Here is a 20,976-nt window from a genome sequence, read left to right as displayed (position 1 = left end):
AGATTTGCCTCTCGAGGGCAAGATGCTGTTCTTTTGCTTCTGACCAAACCTTATATTTAAGTATTATTTTATCAAGTCTTTGGCTAGAATGACACCTCAACCGAACCTTGATGTTTCTAAATGAAAATGGGAGCTTTTTGCCATATTCTAACTCTCTCTTCTATAACAATTCGTACCACCATAATGTCACAATGCTATGCATTTCCTTCCCTGCCCTCACCAACCAGCAAATGGGAAAACACATCACTCTGGCCGAATGACACCATATATATATTTATGTTTTTAAAAATGTTTACCCTGCTTTCCCCCATGTGTCTCAAAGCAGCTTGCAGGGTAAAAAACACACACATTTAAAAAAAAGTTGTGCTAAACATTACAAAGGAGATGGTGAAACAGACCCACAGCTAATGGTTTGTGACCATAGTGATGTGAATGTAGGAATTCTAAAAAATGATACCTGCTATTTGTTTTCTCTCTCTTTGCAACACAATGTCAAATTTCCACGTTTGGATCTGTGAAGCCTTTTTTCCCCTCGTTCACCAGCACGGGTTTCTCTGTCCTTGTGTGCCAAACAAGGATCTGCATGAGAAGAAGGGAGGAAAGAAGTTAGATCTCTATCACCTGAACATTAGCAAACCAGCAGCACAGCGAACCAAATCCCCCAGAGGCTAAGTCTCAAATTCCCCAAGTCTCAAAACCTTGGAGTAAGTTGGTGAAAAGCCTTATGGGTCTTTTCTCCTCCTTCCTCTTCTGTTTCTTGTGAGCCAATAAGACAGGGAAATGGAGCATGGGCAGAAATGACCCATTTTATGGCGCCGTGTTTCAGGGCATTAACCCCATCCTTCGGCACACTTGCTGACTGACCTGTGCACTTGTCTTATCAACAGTCACAATCCTTGGGCTTATCCATCTTTTTGCCAGCCCTTACATTTTCCTGTGACGTATGATTTGCTGTAGAGACACCAGCTACCTTTTCAGTGGAGGTATGAGAAAATACCCCCCTTGAACCCATTCCCATGTAAGCTTGCCCAAAGGCTAGGCAAGATCTGTGCAACTGGCAACCCAATGAGTCAGATGTGCTGCTAGCCATTATTTGGGGCCTGGCAGATGCTTGGCAAATTGCTCTCCCCTTGCTTTTTCAGTTCCAGATGTGGAGCAAGAAAAGAAAGGGGAGCCTCTGAGGGCTGAACTGAGTGACTGAGCCACCAGCTGCCGATCTCTCCTGTACCTGAATCACTTGTGCAATTTGACAGATCAGGTTGACTTGATCCATCTCTAGTGGAGTTTTAATTGGGCTCAGAACCGCTGGTCTCTAGCATTAGATGCCGTCACTCCAAGTGAAAGAGCTGTTGTACCCATTATTGTATTCAAGTTACCAGATTGAGACTCACAGTCATTTCTCCACCAGATTGCTGCTTCTGAGCTGCTAAGATTGTCCGTGTTCTGCAGTGCAGACCAGCCCAGTTACCTGTGTCCAAGTAATGGTTGAGAAAATTGGTGCAAGTTTCCCTAAAGTGGCAGACTTCTCAACAAAATCTGCTCCAGAAACAAGAGTTTGATTGGCAGTGTGCCTATAGTTAAAAATAAAATGGACTCCTCTCATAGTCTCTTGCGGAAATGAATTGGAATGTTGCACACACAGGGAGGAATGTATTTCTGTATTATTTCTCTTTCTCATATAGCAGGAGTGGGAATCTCTACAGCCTTCCAGGTCCCTTTGCTTGGCTCTCTGAACTCTTCTACAGGCTGAAAAGGATTTGTCGCCACCTGTTGTACATCATGCTGGCTGCAGGTGTATGAGCAGCAGATGCCAGGTACCAAATGTTGCTTTCTGCCAAGCAGGAGCATAACCTCCCTGGGCCCCATTCTCAAACTTGGCAAACTCCCTCCCTAAGCAAAGGTCTGTGCCCAATGACTCCTTTGTTTACAGGTTCCTTCTCCCCCTGCTCTTTCTGTCTGCTGCCGCCAGCGTGGCCCTTTGGAGAGAAACCCTCCCGTTCCCCTTCAGCTCTTCCTCTTGATGCTCCTCACCTCATCCTGTTGCCATGACAATGAACTGCATGTTCAATCGATCCCGTTTTATGCTCAAAGCTGTAGGCTCCTTTTACTGCCTGGCAAGAAAGATGGCCTGGCTGTCTGGAAACGGGAGTCAGGGCTGCTTATGGAAGATGAAAGGATTTCTGCCGGCTTGTGGGGCAGACCCTCCTCCTTCCCCCTTTCCCAACTTTTGATACAGGGTCCCCCCCCCCCTTAAAATGAAAGGCGCACTTCACTCTGCAAGAGAGAGGTGTTCTCAACTGGCATGTGGAACAGAAGACAGCAGTGGCGTAGCGTGGGGGGTGCAGGGGGGGCCGGCCGCACCGGGCGCAACATCTGGGGTTAGGGCAAATCCACGGGTTAGGGGGCACAAATCCACGGGTTAGGGGGCACAAATCCACGGGTTAGGGGGTGCAAATTACTTGCCTTGCCCCGGGTGCTGACAACCCACGCTACGCCACTGGAAGACAGGCCTCCCTCCTCCCAGTCACATACACTGTGGTTCATAAAAATGGGTTTTTGCCCTTTTCTTATGGCTTAGGCCCAGGTTCAGGCTGTGCTGCAAACTGCGAAAAAAGACCAAAGGCTCTTGATAATTTGTTTTGTTTGTTTTTGGCCTTTGGGACCACATGAAAGCAAATCAGCGGTCCCCCAAACCAGAGGGGAAGAGCCACCCGTGGAAGTCCTCCAAAAGAGAAGCACAAGGCTGGGGTAGTTTGCTTCCTCCAGAGGAGACCTTGGGTAAAGAAGCCCCAACGGTTCTGGATGTAGAATATATGGAAGCAAAATGGTACCTTAGTGCAATTGGCAGCTTTTGGCTCAAGGTCGTTCAGGGTCACCAGCTCCCGGAGCAAGCTACTCTCTTGGTACCCGCCCTTCACTCCTCGCAGTTTGAAGTAAGCCTGAGGTCGCTGGAGGATGAGCCTGAGGTTCACAGCAAAGCCTGCCATGTCAATGGCAAAAGGCCGGTGAGGGTCAAATACAGTCTTCCACCCGTAGACCTTCCCGGCAGCATTCACTTTTGGCGACTCGTAACGCAAGCCGCCCACAAAGGCCACCGGCCAGACCGACACTTTCCTGGTAGTCCGCATCTGGAAATGAGGAAAGAGAGAGAAAGAGTAGGCATAGAACGTTCTGTATGAAGTTGTACAGTTGGCTCTACCATCTCAGGTCTTCACCACCTCATTCCCGCTGCATTTTTCTGCTGGTGCAGAACAGGTCATAAAACAGATGAAATGTCGGTGGGTGTTTACATCTTCCTTAGTCACCAAAATCCCTGCATTTGAAAAGCTAGCACACATGGGAGAAAACTTTTCCCCGATGGGCTAGTTGTCTGAACGGAGGGGAGGATTGTTGCTGTTGTTTTAAAAAAGCAAGATGTACCATTCAGACACAGCCAGCCAGAAGTGGCACAGGCCCACTACGAATGTACCACACGATAATCAAAATGTGTCATGTCTGCTGAGTCTCTTTATGGACACCCTTATCAAGTTGCCCCATGTCTTGAGGCAGGAAAACAAAGGTTTAATCCCCAGCATCTCTGAATAGGGCTGGGAAAGAATCCTGTTTGAATCCCTGAGTAGCTACTGCCATTCAGTGTAGACAGAACTGAGCTAGAATGACCAATGATCTGGTCCAGTAGAATGCAGCTTCCTATGATGGGTAGGGTAGTAACTCAATGACAGGCCATCTGCTTTGCATGCAGAAGGTCCCAGGTTCACTCCCTGGCATCTCCTGGTGGGGTTGAGAGATTCCGCCTGCCTGAAATCCTGGGAAACCACTGCTAATCAGTGTAGAGGATACTGAGCTCAATGGACCAGGGGTCAGACTCAGCATAAGGCAACTTCCTATGTCCCTAAGTGACATGAAAACTGTTCCGCAAAGAGCTTCTGCAGAATTCTCCACAGCTTCTAAAAACGGCTCGCTCTTCCTTCTTCCGCACCAGAGGGCCACAGGTGGGAGCTGTCTCTCCGCCGAAGCTGCGGCTGCTCGCTTAACTTGCTTGGTGCTCCACGAGGCTCCGTCTCCCCGATCTTTCATCAAGTCTCTCGTCACTGCTAATTACAGCAAGAGAGCCCGGAGGAGTCCAAGGCACTTAGCCTCTTGCATTGTACACTTGCTAAGAGCTCAAGCCACCCACGGGGCCAGCAGAAGAGAGAGACACCAATAAAAGGTTTGCTCTGCAGCAAGCCCTGCTGGCTTCCAGTCTGTCTCCCCCAGCCGCCCGCCGCCCCATGCAGCGGAGCGTTTGCAGGAAAGGGAGACAGAGATGCCACAAAACGCAGCCACCTGATTTTGCAGAGGGTCTGCAAAATGGCTTTCCTCATACACGAGCATCTGTTGGCAGCAACAGCAAAAACAGAAGCAAAGCCTGAGAAACATCCTGCAAAAAATAAGATAAGGGGGAGGGGAGTTCCGTATTACATGTGCAGCTTCTAAACTGCATCCACTGTGTACTGAATTATATTTCCCCTCCTGGATGTGTCCACATTCAGTGCCACTTTCTGTCATTCCCTTCAACAGCTTTCACCAACCTGCTGCCCCCAAAATGTTGCTTAACGATGACTCTCATCAGCTGTTTGCTGCAAACCTGCGCTCTTCCAAGTCTGCTGTTACCCTGAGCTCCCCCCCCCCCCAAAAAAAAATCTGGCTTTCTGAGGCCTTCCTTAGACAACCTGCTTGTCCAATATTTCATCCTGGTTTGCTTATATAAAGCTAACACGGAAATCAGACAATAGCCAGTCTTTATTTCATTTTGTTTGCAGGGTGGTTAGATGACAATGAGCATTTATCCTTATTTGCTTGCAGGATGTGCATAGTCTTTCCACTAATCATTCATTTCCCCAAATGTTTCAGTGCATTTCCTCACCACACAAAAAATAACAATTTAAGAGTATTTTATTTGTGCAAATCTAAAATTATGGTATGTTCTTGAGTTCCTCCTGCAAAATATATAACAGTTGGGATGCACCCTCTTAAAGGCATTCCTATTCCCCCAGTTATATGTTCCTCCAGAATTCTCCTCAAAATCGACCTTGTCCATAGCGCATTGGGCTTCAAGTTGGTCCACACGTGCCACAAATTAAGATGGGAGACTCTGGGGCCAGGGGCCAGGTGGGAGATGAAGGACTGTGTGTCATCTTCAGGAGGTTGGCAGGTGGTGGGTATCACTTGTCCTGTGACCTTTAAGGTAAAGGGACCCCTGACCATTAGGTCCAGTCATGGCCGACTCTGGGGTTGCGGCACTCATCTCGCTTTACTGGCCAAGGGAGCCAGCGTACAGCTTCTGGGTCATGTGGCCAGCATGACTAAGCCACCTCTGGCGAACCAGAGCAGCGCATGGAAATGCCGCTTACCTTCCCACCGAAGCGGTACCTATTTATCTACTTGCACTTTGATGTTCTTTTGAACTGCTAGGTTGGCAGGAGCAGGGACCGAGCAACAGGAGCTCACCCCATCACAGGGATTCGAACCGCCAACCTTCTGATCGGCAAATCCTAGGCTCTGTGGTTTAACCCACAGCGCCACCCACGTCACACCAATTCCCTGCAAGTAGCAAGTTGCTCTGTCCTAGCTCCTTGCTGTCCTACAGTCTACATAGAAGGTAGGTTTTTTTTTAAAGTGCAAAATGAGCATTCAGGGATGGCACATCTGATCTGCTGTTTGAAGATCTGTGGCACCGTCTGCTCTACCACCCCAGGACTCTTGTCATCTCGCTCCCACGTCTCTCAATGCATCATAAAGTCATACATTTTTAGTACTTGTTCCCCTACTGAAACAAAAGCTAAGTAAATGAAACTGATTTTACTTTTCTTTGATCTTTTCTCTTTTTTTGCATGCACACCTCACTTCTTTTGTCTACACCCACCCTCACCCCCATCCACCAAGACTGTCTAAAATTAGATGACAAAGTCCCTGGAGAAAGGACATCTGCGTTGTTTATGCTGCTATGAGCATCATGGGTACAGATGGTGCTAGATAAATTATAAAGTGCTGGATAAACAATAGTAAAAACCCCAAAAGACTGAAGAGAGACAAAGGAATCTAGGGCTGGCCTTTTGAATGAATAATTGGTGAATCTAGAAGTCCAAGAGCTTATCATGGCTGCCCCCATAGCCTCTGCCCCAAGGAGGGTCCAAAAATATAGGAAACACTTGCACAAACGCTAGAGAACAAAAAATGCAAAATATTAGGAGCAGCATGGTTGCAATCCTGTGTGTTCTTGGGAGAAATCTTTGAACTCACAGGTGCCTGATGTTGACTGTTCACCTTGCAAAACACACTCAGCCCCAGCAAAAGATCTTCAGCCAACTGGGATGCAACTGTTAGCTTTTAATTAAGAATGCAAACAATATTGCATAGATGTGTTGCTGTTTAGAGGACTAGCATGGCACAGGGATGCCAATGAAGGAAAGGAAAGATTCTCTTCCTCTGACTTCCTCGCTTATGCTAATCCATCACAAACAAAGCTGAAAACTCCATTTTTGGCCCATTCATTTGCTGTAGCAAGGAAAGTGTTGGTAGGTAGCCCGAAGCACCTGAAGATGACACCATAGCCCCTGCTCTGTACAAGTCCCAGAGCTGTGCTCCCTTTGTGTTTCCGCTCCACTCTACCACCAGGCCTGCCATTCCACACTGTAGCCTGTGCCTGTGGATCACCTGGTGCCCTCTAATATTTGACCAGCGAAACAACAGGCTCGTGAAAGGAAGAAGAAGAAGAGTTTGGATTTGATATCCCCCCTTTCACTCCCCTTCAGGAGTCTCAAAGCGGCTAACATTCTCCTTTCCCTTCCTCCCCCACAACAAACACTCTGTGAGGTGAGTGGGGCTGAGAGACTTCAAAGAAGTGTGACTGGCCCAAGGTCACCCAGCAGCTGCATGTGGAGGAGCGGAGACGCGAACCCGGTTCCCCAGATTACGAGACTACCGCTCTTAACCACTATACCACACTGGCTCTCAGGAGCAGAAGGGTCAAAGCTCTATGACAGAAGGCATGATTTGCCTGCAGAAAGTCCATGCCCTTCAAGTGTCCCGTTTTAAGTGGGACAGCCCAGGTGGTCAGAAGCCACCCCAGCTTCTGATCCCAATCCAGGACATCCTGTTTTGGCTCCCGTACTCTGGTCTCACCAGTCAGTTGGCTCACACCAGAGCGCAGCACCAAAGCTTACCTTGACCCTGCCATTCTTCTTCCTCCTTTTGTCATGGCACTTTGAGAAGCTGGCTTCCAGAAGTACACCTGCGGTGCTGGCAAAAGAGGAGGGGGTAGAGGCCGCACCAGCTGTGCTGCCTGGTGCAGCATCTCCTGATGCCACGTGGGCAAGTATCGCCTTATCCTATTATTTCACAGTGCCCACCTCTGAGCGAGCAATAGTCAAAACCTGGTAAGATGGAGGGGCCTCACTTTGTGCACAAGAACATGGGAAGAGCCAGTGGCCTATCTAGTGCAGCATCCTGTTCTCGCAGTGGCCAACCAGCACTGTTTCATATGAAACCCTCAAGCAGGATCCGAGCACAAGAGCACCTTCGCCTTGTGTGCTTCAGAAGCACCACTGCCTATGACTGTGGAGGCAGAGCATACTTATCATGGCTAGTAGACACGGGTATCCTCATCTTCCATGAATCTGTTCAATCCTCTTTTAACGCCATGCACATTCGTTACCATCCCTGCCTCCTGTGGATGTGAGTTCCATAGTTTAACTAAGCACTGCATGAAGAACTGCTTTCTTTTATCTGTCCTGAATCTTCCTCGATTCAGCTCATTCAATGGATGCCCACAAATTCTAGGGTTATGAGAGTCGGAGAAAAACTTTTCTCTATCCACTTTCTCTGTGCCATGCATATTTGCATACAGTGGTACCTCGGGTTACATACGCTTCAGGTTACATACGCTTCAGGTTACAGACTCCACTAACCCAGAAATAATACCTCGGGTTAAGAACTTTGCTTCAGGATGAGAACAGAAATTGTGCTCCGGCGTCGTGGCAGCAGCGGGAGGCCCCATTAGCTAAAGAGCTGCTTCAGGTTAAGAACAGTTTCAGGTTAAGAACGGACCTCCAGAAAGAATTAAGTACGTAACCAGAGGTACCACTGTACGCTTCTGTCATGTCATGTTTTACTTGCCTTTTCTCAAAAGTCCCAAATGCTGCAGCCTTTCCTCATAGGAGCATCTCCTCACCCCCTGAATAATTTAAATTGCCCTTTCCTGAACCTTTTCCAACTCTACAATAACCTTTTCAAGGTGAGGCAACCAGAACTACACACAGTATTCCAAATGCGGTCGCGCCATAGATTTGTATAATGACATTTTTCTATTGGCAGCTTTATTTTCAATTTCTTTCCTAATGATCCCTACCATGGAATTTTTCACCAATGGCCATTGCACACTGGGGCGACATCTTCATCAAGCTATTTGCTATGACCACAAGGTCTCGCTCGTGGTCAGTCATTGACAGTTCAGACCCCGTGAACATACATGTGGAATTAAGAATTTTTATGCCGATATGCATCACTTTACACTGCATTTGCCACGTTAATGCCTATTCCCTCCTTTCAGAGAGGTCCTGTTGGAGCTCTTCGCAATCTCTTATTGCTCAAATGACCCTGGACAATTTAGCAACATCAGCAAACTTGCCCTGATGGATGCCCCAAGCCCACAGACAGCAGCCTCAAGGTTCTTGACAGGCAGTGGGTGCAGAAAGGAATGTGGGGGCAGAAGAAATCACCAAATAAAAGTGCTCACCAGAGAGAAAACAATGGAGAAGAATGAGAGAGCTGTAGCATCCATGCCACACAATTGCAGCTAGAAGAGAAGGGGGGCAGAGGCTGGAGAAAGGGGGGTCCTTTTTCTATCCTTAGATCCCCTTGGGAAACTGTACCTAGAACTGGATGTGGAGAGAGCAGCTGGCTGCTGAATGGGACATTGCTGTGGCAGCCTGAAGGAACTCCATCTTGCCCATAGAAAGCAAGCCTAGAGAGACTAGGGCAGGCATAGGCATAGGTGGTTTGCGATTGGCTGCATGAGCTTCCTGCACTCAATCGGAAGTCACATTGGACGTTTGGCTTCCAAAAAATGTTCACAAACCGGAACACTTACTTCTGGGTTTGCGGCATTCGGGAGCCGATTTGTTTGATAACTAAGCTGTTCGAGAACCAAGGTACCACTATAATGCCTATTCACATAGTATCAGAGTGCTGTAAATGAGACCTGATGGAGATGTGACCTGAGGCAGGACTGAGATGGTGAAGTATATCAGGATGCAACATTCCTTCCTCTTAAAGGTAAAGGGACCCCTGACCATTAGGGCCAGTCGTGGCCGACTCTGGGGTTGCGGCGCTCATCTCGCTTTACTGGCCAAGGGAGCTGGCGTACAGCTTCCGGGTCATGTGGCCAGCATGACTAAGCCACTTCTGGCGAACCAGAGCAGAGCACGGAAACACTGTTTACCTTCCCGCCGGAGCGGTACCTATTTATCTACTTGCACTTTGACATGCTTTTGAGCTGCTAGGTTGGCAGGAGCAGGGACCGAGCAACGGGAGCTCACCCTGTCATGGGGATTCGAACAACCGACCTTCTGATCGGCAAGTCCTAGGCTCTGTGGTTTAACCCACAGCACCACCCGCGTCCGTTCCTTCCTCTTAGGAAGGCACAAAAAGGGCTGGTTGGGGAGGCTGCAAGGCCAGCCCCAAGATATTCTGATGCCTGTGGCAAAGGATATGGTGATGCCCTCCTGCTTCCCCATACTCCTTTACCGAAGCCACCCAGCCTGAAAGTTGGATTGACTTCAGAGCTGGTGATGGGAGGCTTACCTCTCTGACACCTGAGGGCACCAGGCTAGATTAGAGGGGAAGAGGAACCCAGTGGCAGAGCACCTGAAAAGGCATGATGACCCATTAGGAAGAAAAGAGAAGGGAAACAGAGCTGGGCTGTGTAAGCCCCGCCAATTCCAATCGCACAACTTCCCCCAAAGAATCCTGGGAACTGTACTTTATCCCTCACAAAGTGACAATTCCCAGCACCTTTAGCAAATGACAGCTCCCAGCATCCTTTGTGGGAAGCCATGTGCTTTACATGTGCAGTGCGCATGCAGCCTCCATTGCAGAAAATCTGGATGAATAAGCTATCAAAATAAGTTGATAGCTTCCTGAAACTGGTTCTCCAAAACTCTCCTTTCCTTTCCAATGTGCCAATGCTTTTCCTTTCGCTTATAAGCCTTGGGTCAAGGCTTAGACTATTTCTGTTTTATTTGTTTTTTACAGTGCTTAGCAACTTTATGTACTTTTATAGCAAATGAACAAGCAAGGATATCAACAGAGTTGGTAAGGACTACAGACCAGCAGGAGAGGGCATATTTTTCATGCAGCACGTCTCAGGCTAAGTCCCCAGCACCTCCAGCTAAGGTGGTCAAAGACCCCTAGAGAACCACTGACAGTTGGTGTGAGGCAGAGGTGGGCTTGTGGAATCTACTCTGGGTTCCCCTTCAAACTGGTGCCATTCAGATGATACTGGACTACATCTCCTGCCATCCCTGACCATTAGTCATGCTGGCTGGGGCTGATGGGAACAGGAGCCCAGAGTGGGCTTATCCATACTTAGGGTTGCCACCTTTGTTTTGGCAAAATACAGGACAGGGTGGAGTGATTCGGGGTGTGTGTGATATATATTTTTTCATCTGGTGCTGAAGTGACTTCAAAACAATCCATTACAATCTATTGCAGCCTAACAGGGCGACCCCTCTGGAATTTGTCACACCTACCCCTACCCCTACCCCTACACCTACACATGAATTTGTAAATTTGTCTGTGCTTGGCTATCCAGAGCTGAAATAATATGACCTTTCACACACAGGTGTTTGGAGAGGATCCCTAACTTCACAGGGAGAGAGAGACAGTGACACACAGAGAGAAGACCTGAAATACAGGACAAAACTGTATGAATACAGGATGAAGCATTTCACACTGAAACATGGGACAATCCTGTATTATACAGGACAGGTACAATACCTTTCCACACTTCCTTTTGTGCTGCTACTTTCCCCCAGGGAAAACCGCTCTATAGAGCTCAATTGTAGCAAACAGCAATTTGGATGTTCCCTGGAGCGCCATTTGTTCTGATCTATCACTAAAGAGTGGACTTTCCCTTGGAAAAGAGCAAGACTAGGGGGGAAATGCTCAGACCTGTGCCTAGAAAGTGCGAGACAAGGAGAAAACTGCTCAGACCGGTGCTTTCTAGACATGGCATAAGCGAAAATGTGGACAAGCCCCATCTGTCTTCGTAGGGTACTCTGAGAATTGTAGCTCTGGGAGGCAAATAGGGGCCTCCTATCAACTCTCATCTCCCTTAACAAACTACAGCTCCCACAATTCTTTGGGAGAAGCCATGACTGTTTCAAGTGACATCATAGAGCATTGAAAGTGCTGTGTGAATGTGGTCAAGGACAGATTGACCTGCAGACAGGAATAACCTGAAGGAACTCCTGTTTGTTTGGGTTGTGTGAACTAGACCCCAGTTCTATTTCCTGTTGCTAAGTCGAAGGTTGGTTCCTGGCCTGTTACAAACCTATCAGTCAGTTTCTTTTTTTTCTTTTTCCCATATCCTCCTGCAATTTTCAGCCTGCCTGCTGGTCTTTGCCAATTTTATTTAGCTTGGACTCCATGCCTAGGCAATGGGCAATGTTTAATTTGCCTGCGTTTAAATTAATTAACATTATGATGTCGTCGAAAATTACTTCATTTGTAAATCCTCGGGGGAAGCAGTGTGTCATTTCTCTGTTCTCTAACAGCTCCTACGCACTGCCGGCAATGAATCAGAGTTAATACCCTTTCGCTGCAGGAGTGAGTATGCAGATGAGCCAAGATTTTTTGGGTGTGTGTGGTGTGTGTGTCTGCTGCTGCTGCTGTTTCACCTCCCAGAAGATTTTTTCTTTTAACAGCAACCTTGCCCTCAGTGCTACGGTCAATGAGTATGCATCATTTAGGAGATGCCAGTAAGCTGTGTTCCTCTTCTGTATGAGAGGTGGCAGCCTTATTCGTATAAGAAATATAGCATGGTGTAGTGGTTAGAGTGTCAGACTAGGACAGGCATGGCCAAACTTGGCCCTCCAGATGTTTTGGGACTACAATTCCCATCATCCCTGACTCCTGGTCCTGTTAGCTAGGGATGATGGGAGTTGTAGTCCCCACGAGGGTGAATAGGGTATGGCCTCACCAACCTCAGTCTGCCCTTAGCCCTCCCCCCCCACCTACTTACAGCTAGTCCAGGGCTGGCACTGCCTGCCAAAGATTCCTTCTCCATAGTCTCAGGGTACATTCAGATGTAGGGGATATTGCGTTAGTTGTTTTCCTAATCATGCCAGTGCTTCAGTCCTGTTTTCTAACATTCCCTTCAAACTGCAGTACCTGTTGTGTTATGGGACTTTGGTTTTTTGACCGATATGCAGGCACATGACACTAAATTTCATTCACACTGGTGCGTGTGTTGGGTTGGACCATGTCACTATTCCCCCATCCTTTCTGCACATGCCTGTTTCTATGCCCCCATGATTCCCCCATGAACACATCGGGGAAATAACTGCATGCTAGCATACGGCCCCCAATTTTGTCACTTTACTCTCCCTCCATTTTCTGGGTTAAGGGGCCTGCAAACAGATCCCCACCCCCCTTCCTGGAATCAGAAAACACAGAAAGGAGTGCTAAACATGCACCATATTCCATAGGTTTCCCAGAACTGACTTTTATGCCATGTGGAAAGCTTAACAGTGGTGTAGAAAATAAGAGAGCAACCTCAGGAAAATGAAATAATCAGCTTTGTGAATACAGGCTCAGTGTTGCCACCGTAGAACTCAACAGGGAGGAGGGCAAAACTGGAATTTGTGGGTGTTTGCCTCTCACTGATCTCCATGCTTTCCACCCCACCAATCCCAATGGACATCAGCCACCACTGACTAGGATGTGGGAGACTTGGGTTCAACTGAGCTCTGAAACAGTGTTTGCAAATAATGTAAGAAACAAATAAAACTGATGACAAAGATGACTGAGGTTCTGGAAAGCAAGCCGTATGATGAGTTGTTGAGGGAGCTGGGTGTGTTTAGATTGGAGAAGAGGAGACTGAGAGGAGATATGATAGCACTTTTCAAATATCTAAAGTGCTATCACATAGAAGAGGGAACAAGCTTGTTTTCTTTCTGCTCCAGAGGGTAGGACCCAAAACAATGGATTCACGTTACAAGAAAGGAGATTCCAACCGAACATTAGGAAGAACTTTCTGATGGTAAGATGCTGTGTAAGATATAACAAGTATGATCTAGTTTCTTTGAGAACAATCGGAAGTCTATTTTTTTGTATTTTTAAATTTTCTTTTTTTTAGTATGGGATAGGATACAAACTGTAATATAGTAGATTGTTGTATAAATTTGTGAAATATGTTCAATAAAGGTTTATATTTTTTTAAAAAAGGATAGGTGAAAACTAGCACCTTGAAAACCAACACCATTTTTTCCTACACAATTTTCAAAATTGTGTGCATTTAAAAACACTGGTAGCATTAAAATAAATTCAACAGTGTAGATAAGGTTTGATGGTGTAACAATGGATTTACTGAATGGTTTAGTTCATGTAAAATATGCAGGGATGTACGGTATGCAAAATGAACCACTGAAAGAGAAGAAGGGAATTCATTGACTTAAGGTTGTCTAAATGACTATATTGAAATGTAAACTAGAAAATTTAATAAAAAAAACTATTAAAAAGAAAAGAAAACCAGCATCAAAAAGGACACATGTACAGACACACAATAGCATGGGCTGTCATATTCAGCACTGACTGAAGTCTCTGAACATACACGGAGTGCTGCAGTACTCACTCACCTTCCATCCGTTCTGTACCACATTGGTGGAGATGCCTACTAAGCTCAATAATGGAGGCATCTCTTTTGAAGGTCAGGAGTGGCAACCTAACCCAGAAGGCAAGACCACCCCTTGGCAGCTTACCTCCTCAAAGAGTTCCAGGCTGTAGGTGTTATCATCATCCGCAAAGTAAACAATCCCTGGCTGGCTGTTGTTTTTGTTAAAGGTCTCTCTCAGCCACCGTAAGGCCAGGTTCCTCTGCATTGTCCCCCGGGGGATGCGGGGGTCCCTCATGTCCCCCCTCAGCTTGTAGTTGCGTGGGGTTTCCACGTTGAGGTGGGTGTAGTTCAACCCAGTGTCCCTCAGGAGCCGGGTGACGAGAGGGGTCCTCCGCTGGGAGTCCTCCACTAGGATCCAGTGCAAGTTCATCACGTGCAAAAAAGTGTTGGCCAACCGTGTCAGCTCCGCCTTCTGGACCGGCCGGCTGTAGGTGGGTGTGACGACATGGATGGTGGGCAAGGCGTCCGACCAGGGAGGTGGTCGGGTGTAGACATACTCTGTCCTAACTACCTCCACGATGTCGCGGTCGGACAGGCAGTACTCCTTGGAGTCTGAGCCTTGGACGAAGTCGCGACGGGCATCTCCACCATCTTCTGCAGCGGAGCATGGGAAGGAGAAGGGCAGAGAAGGAACAATTGGTTAGTCTCCCTGGAGAAAGCTGAGAAGGCTGCTCAGAAGCAAGAAACTCTTTCAGTTTGGATTGGCTGGAGCAGAGACCGAACACTAGCAGGAAAGGATGGAAAGGGTACAAACTCAAGACACATCTGCATTACAGGAAGTTGACTAGATGACGCTTTGGCTCCTTTCCAACTCTCCGATTTTATGATCTACACAGCTCTGCACCAAGACAATCTGGATTTTCCAATCCGTAACCATAAGAGGCATGTCTTCTCCTGCGTGCTCTCTCACTCCTCTCTCATACCTACTATGCTGGCTTTTAGACTGGAAGCTCCTTGGGACAGAGTCCTATACTCTGGAAAATTGATGGTACTGTATAATTATCAACATCTATTTTTTCACCTTTTTTTTTAAAAAAGAAAGAAAATAGAAAATGAAGGATGCAGGCCCAAATTTATCAATTTTGGTTTCTCTTAGTTTCTTGCTTTCCCAATCTTAAATTCAGTTAGCCACATTTCCAAATCAGTATTTTTAAGGCCTCGTGATAATTCATCAGCATTTTAATGTGTGCTTTTCCAAACCTACACATTTTTAACACGCATTTTTGCCTAATCTACACATTTTTGTCAGCAATCTCCTGTGTATATACAATATATAGAGAGAGTATACATTTGGTGTGCTGTTTTCATGGATATCTACATTTTTAAGCACACTTCCCTCTAACATATGCATTTTTGTACCCCCTTTTTTGGTTGGGGAACTGCATCACAGCATTTGGAGAAAAGTGAATTTCTAGGATAGATGTGTTTTGGTTCAAGTGATGTTTCAGAAGGGGTGACTTAGGTAGGTCTGCATTAAAATGCAAATGCTGAACCAAAATTCTAGTGTTTAGAATTTTGTTTAGGCATTAATTTTCACAGCAGAAAAAAAATGTTGCATTTGGAAGAATAGAATAGTCAACTAATGCGTCCAAGAGAGCTTTGGGCAAGCCAAATGGAACCAGCCAGATTTGGGCAAAACAATGACTCTACCCTTAGGTCAACTGGCTGATTATGACTTTGTGAGGCCAACAGCACATGACAGCCTGTCAGTGGCGTAGCGTGGGTTGTCAGCACCCGGGGCAAGGCAAGTAATTTGCGCCCCCTAACCCGTGGATTTGCGCCCCCTAACCCATGGATTTGCGCCCCCTAACCTGTGGATTTGCCCTAACCCCAGATGTTGCGCCCGGTGCGGCCGGCCCCCCCTGCACCCCCACGCTACGCCACTGCAGCCTGTTGATGTTTCACCCATGAGAGCTAATGGCAGCAGATGATCTCTTGATACTTCTAGAGAAGTCTCTTGAGTATTTCTTTTAAAATAAATAATGTAGGAGCTTGGAGAACCTCCTGTTTGTTTCTGCTTATGCCCTGCTTGCCTTTTTGTAAATGAAAGCAAAATGTTACGCAGTCGCCATAAGTGCTCTCTTCTGTCCAAAGGAAACCAAACTAGCCTGGAACTACTCAGTAAATGGGGTAGCAGGGAGTGTGCAACAATATATACCAAAACACGGTGGTGACTGCCAACAGTTTATGGATGCTCATCATACTATCTCATTAGATTCCTGAAGCATCTTCTCTTTTGGTGTATCTAGACTACAGATTATACCAAGTGAACAACAGGATCGCTAAATAGGGGCTACAGTTCAACCTGCTGTATCAGCAGGGGTTGCCCATTCTTGTCAATGGATTGTGGCTGGGGCAGAGGGCCCTTGCCCCAGAAAACCCTGTTCGCACAATTGTTGGACAGTTATTTCCTTTTCTCCAGGGAAACCTGAACATTGCATACGTGCTTACTGTAGGTGCCAGAGGTGGATGCCAGGAACAGGTCAGCAATAACTCACATGGCTTCAGTTCAGTTAACTATTTACTCAAAGAAACAAGACAAGCCCAGGAGGCCAGGCCTAGTGAGCACAGCCACTCTTCCTGGCAGAGTTTGCTCCTATGAGACAGTTGCAAGGACTGAAGATTCCCACCTGCCCACAGCTACCTAAGTCTCCACCCTTGGTTCCTTCCCAAGCAATCTGAGGCTCTGTCATCTTGCCTGTATTTTATCAATCTGTATTTGCTCTCCTCTCCTCCCCTGCCCCTGGTTCTGGACTGTTCTCTGCCTTAGCCTCTTCCTGCTCACTAAAACCTGTTATCTCTTCCAACACCTCCTCCTGCCAGTCTGCTACCACTTCTCCCTCTGACCATTCACCATCCCACCACCAATTCCCTGGCTCTGAGCCTTCTTCAATAGGGGGTTCCTGTGAGGGATTTCCCCGCTGGTGCCTCCCACCACTTTTCTGCATCCAGCCAGTACATGACATTAGGCATCTCTGGAAAAGAATTCTCAGCATCGTCACCCAACTACAATTCTCAAGATCCTTTTGGGGAAACCATGACAGTTCAAGCAAAGCAAAGCCAAAGTTCCTAATCCAGATGTGGAAGTTGGAAGGGGCTATTGCCAGGCACATCAGCTGCAAGACACCTGAAAGAGCAATGCTTGGGCAACACATTATGGTGGCAGTTCCTAGCAAGATGTTACGAATAAGAATGCATGGTCTATTTTAGAATGTAGGCTCCTTGTGGGTGGACACCCATCTGTTTGCGCCCTTGTGAAATGTACATGTACACATATGGCACTGAATGAATACAACTGCAGCCGCATTAATGAATAATAATAATAATAATAAGTTGTTCTGTTCGCAATTACTCGAGGTACAATTGGACATGCTCTCCTGTGGTTGCAAGAAATTAGCTGCCATGGCCACTCCCCCATACTTTAAGGTTATTCATAATGGACTGAAATAGAATTGCCCTACCAGTCTGTTTACCAGTTAAAGGTCAGAGGTTTTTTGCTCTTTCCAGGAATGGCTAGCTGATTCATGGAGCCATTTCAGTTAGCATACCAGCAGCTCAACCACATTTTAATCCTAATGTAGTGAAACGCTTTGTCCATAGCTTCATCCAAAAGGTGAAGAAATTTGTTTAGAAGAGCACTGCTGGGTCAGACCAATGGTCCATCTAAGTCCAGCATCCTATTCTCAGTGTGACCAAGTAAATGCCTGTAGGAAGCCCGGAAACAGGACATGGGTGCAACAGCACTCTTCCTGCTCGTGATTCCCAGTGACAGAAGTCAGAGGCAAATTGCCTCTGATTATGGAGGTAGCTCATAGCTCTTACAACTAGTAGCAGCCTTCTCTTCCAAGGATTTCTCTAACCCTCTTTTTAAAGCCACCCAACTTCCATTTAATAGCCTTCGCCCAAAGGTTGTGACTGAACAGTCCCACATTTAATGCTGCATCTTACTTCTGAGTTTGTATGCCAAGAACCATTCTGCTTCCACACAAGCCTGCCCATTTTCTATGGCAGAGGTGACTGTGGTGATGCCCTCCATATTGGACTCCAATTCCCATCATCCACAGCCATTGGCCTTGTTGCCTGGGGCTGATGGAAGTTGCTGTCCAAAATATCTGAAGTTGGAGAAGCCTGTTCTAGCTTATCACCCCCCCCCAAAAAAAAAATGCATTTGAGAGAGATCCAAAGTAATTGACATCAGCCTTTAGAGCTTGCATTGTGGTTCACATCAAAAGCCCAGCATAATCCAGAGTATATTGGACTAAAACCCTGGATAACCTGGTAAAGATTTTCTTTCTTGATTCTTATTAGACCTCAGGGATGATCAGTTTAGGACAGGGGAGAACTTGTAGCCCATCAGATGTTGCTTTATTCTTAACTCCCATCATTAAAGGAGGAGGAGAAGAGCCATGTATACATCACCCTGAACTCCTTAGAAGAAAGGTGTTGTAACTAGAATAAATAAATGAGCTCCATAACTGTGGCCATGCTAAATAGCACTAACTAAATTTTATTATTTATATTTATTTGTTATCAGCATTTTTATACCTCTCTCCAACCTTATACCCTCCCAGAATGGTTTTACAAAAAATTTTTTTAATGGAAAAAAAGGAAATACACCCAAATATAAAGTTAGCAGAAAATACACTTCCAGGAATGAAACATATACCAAAGGTTGTGTCATTGCATTCTACTTTATGGAAAGGTCAAAGAGCAGTAGCTCAGTGGCAACCACAAGGTTCCAGGTTCAGTCCTGAGCATCTTCAAATACAGCTGGGAAAGACTCTTCTCTGAAATGCTGGAGTTCCCCTGCTGCTCAGTGTAGACAATGCTGAGCTCAGTTGACCAATGCTTAAGCTGGGCATAAGGCAACTTCTTGTTTCCACATGAGCATGACCCTTCACTGATATCATTTACTGCAGCTGTATATACCATGCATTGCACTTTCAGAAATTAGATGGGTGGTACCTGGAGATGATGCCTTTTCGGAGGAACATCTTCCTCAAGGATGTTCACTGAGCACCAATGTTGTGGTTTATTTAGGTGTCCAATAAAGATGGTCTCATTCTCCCCCATGGCTTCTGCTTAGAAGCCGTCTGGCAGGGATGAGGTCTTAGCTCACGTGTGTTGTACACAGAAGGTACCAGGGCCAACTCCTGACATTTCCAGGTAGGGCTGGGGAAAACTCCTTGCATGAAACTCTGGAGAGCCCCTGCCGGCCAGTGTAGACAACACTGAGCTGCATGGATCAATGGTCTGACTTGACAAAAGGCAACTTCCTTATCCTTACCAGTCATGGGAAGTTTAGGAATGCTAGTCCTTAACCTGTCACAGGTCACACTGGATCCTGGCTGCTCTTCCTGAGTTCTCCATCTGTTTCTCTCGGCTGGGGGACAGGTCTGTGTGTGCCTTGTGCCCTGTCCTGTCTCAACTACCCCTTAAGTGTGGTGGAGGGAACTTCAGGATCACCACTGCTAAAGTAAGGTAAGGTTTCTCTACCTGACTGAGGGAGGTGACATCTTGTCCTTCGCCTCCTGCATGCAAAACAAGCCCTGTTGCTCCCACAAGATGCTGCGATGGCCAGGAGTTTAGAGGGCTTTAAAAATGAAAGATTCGACAAGAGTCATGGAGATAAACCTCATCTCTGTGGCCGCAAGCCAAGATAGATAAACAGGGAAGGAAATACAACTCGGGGGAAGAGCTCGGACTTTGCTTGCAGAAGGAACCAGGCTCAATCCTTGACATCTCCCAGGGAAAAGGATCAGGCAACACGGCTGCAAAGGAGCCCAGAGAGCCACTGCCTGTTTGACTTGACCAAGGTGGGAAACATATATCATCGAGCCCTAGTGGACGGAGGCTAGCATCTTGTGTACACTGCTTCCTGAACACGAAAAGAGCCTTGCTGGATCAGGCCAAGGGGAGCCGGCCTAGTCCAGCATTCTATTCTCAGTGGGAAAATGGCAAGCAGGATTTGAGCCCAAGAGAAACCCTCCCCTCCTACAGTTTTGAGCAACAGGCATTCAGAAGCATTGCTGCCTCCGGGTGTGTGTGTGTGTGCACGCACACTGGATGCAGAATAAATGAAAGCATGTACACAGTCTAAGTAAAACCAACCCATATAAACTCCAAAACTGTTTCCACCCTGCAAGAAGCTTGGAAGAACGCTGTGTGGCTGTGAGCTGCCCAAGGATGAAAATGAGCTGGGTGATGATGGAAGAACTGGGAATGAGCCATGGGGGGTGTTGGGTTGGCGGTGGTGGAAGCAAGAGGTGGGCGCAGTTGGCCCAGGCTGGTGGCTTTCTCCTCACCCTTGTGCACGGCAAGCAGCGGAGCAATGGTGCTTTGGTGCCACACGGTGATGAGCAGTGTCCAGGGAAGAACTATCAGCACGATAGCCAGGATGTCTCGACGCTTCGGCATCTCCAAGGCTGAAGGGACCCACAGCTCCTCATTACCTGACAGCGAGAACCCCAGAGACAGAACAGCAGAGGACATGGAGAACAGAGATAAATGGACAAGAAGGAACAACGGCAGAGAGAGAGAGAGAGAGGAGAGGGCGGCAGAAGGTGGCACGGCTCGTAGGTCTTACCAGTACTCACAACCCACCCATTGCACAAGCAGGTTTGCAGGGACAGCTGCTGCCAGAGGAGGAGAAGGAGGAGGAAGGACAGGCCGCTGCAAGCGGGGGACGTTCCTCCAGGCAATATCGCGGGAGCCACCAGAAAGGAAGACTTCAGGGTCCCGTTTGGACAGAGGCCTGCAAGGGAAAGCAGAAAGGAAGAGGCAGAAAGAAGCGCTTGAGGGCTGGGTGGGTTCAACGTTTTGCTTGCTAAAGCCTGCCTCGTGAGTTGCAGCATCAGTCTGGGTCTTGACACAGCCCTGGAAACTGCTAGTTAACAAGAGGATAAACTCTGAGCATGTGCAAAGAGCCTTTTCTTCGCCACTGGGTATCTACAGCATGGATGGGGAAGCTGAGGCCCCCCAAATGTTGTTTGGGACTCAGTCTGGTCAAGAGCCAGGGATAATGGGAGTCAATTACTTTC

The 20,976-nt window shown here is 47.2% G+C and overlaps 1 protein-coding gene across 3 annotated transcripts in view; it reads right to left on the bottom strand.

The window, feature by feature from the left end:
- B3GAT1 (beta-1,3-glucuronyltransferase 1) overlaps nt 1-20,976 on the bottom strand; it is a 61,786-nt gene that overhangs the window by 344 nt on the left and 40,466 nt on the right. For 2 of the 3 annotated variants that reach the window (XM_028708805.2, XM_028708804.2), the window contains exons 2-5: nt 20,242-20,690; nt 14,022-14,530; nt 2,832-3,128; nt 458-579 (exon numbers count right to left, since the gene is read on the bottom strand). In XM_028708805.2, the coding sequence (XP_028564638.1) occupies nt 493-579; nt 2,832-3,128; nt 14,022-14,530; nt 20,242-20,428 (1,080 nt within the window). In that variant the 5' untranslated portion in view covers nt 20,429-20,690 and the 3' untranslated portion in view covers nt 458-492. The remainder of the gene's footprint in view (nt 1-457; nt 580-2,831; nt 3,129-14,021; nt 14,531-20,241; nt 20,691-20,976) is intronic. The other variant, XM_028708806.2, reaches the window with a different exon arrangement.

This window comes from Podarcis muralis, chromosome 15 (genome assembly GCF_964188315.1).
Source record: "Podarcis muralis chromosome 15, rPodMur119.hap1.1, whole genome shotgun sequence".
Classification (NCBI taxonomy): Eukaryota; Metazoa; Chordata; class Lepidosauria; order Squamata; family Lacertidae; genus Podarcis; species Podarcis muralis.
The sequence above is the reverse complement of the archived record's forward strand: the minus strand, read 5'-3'. Positions and strand labels throughout refer to the sequence as shown.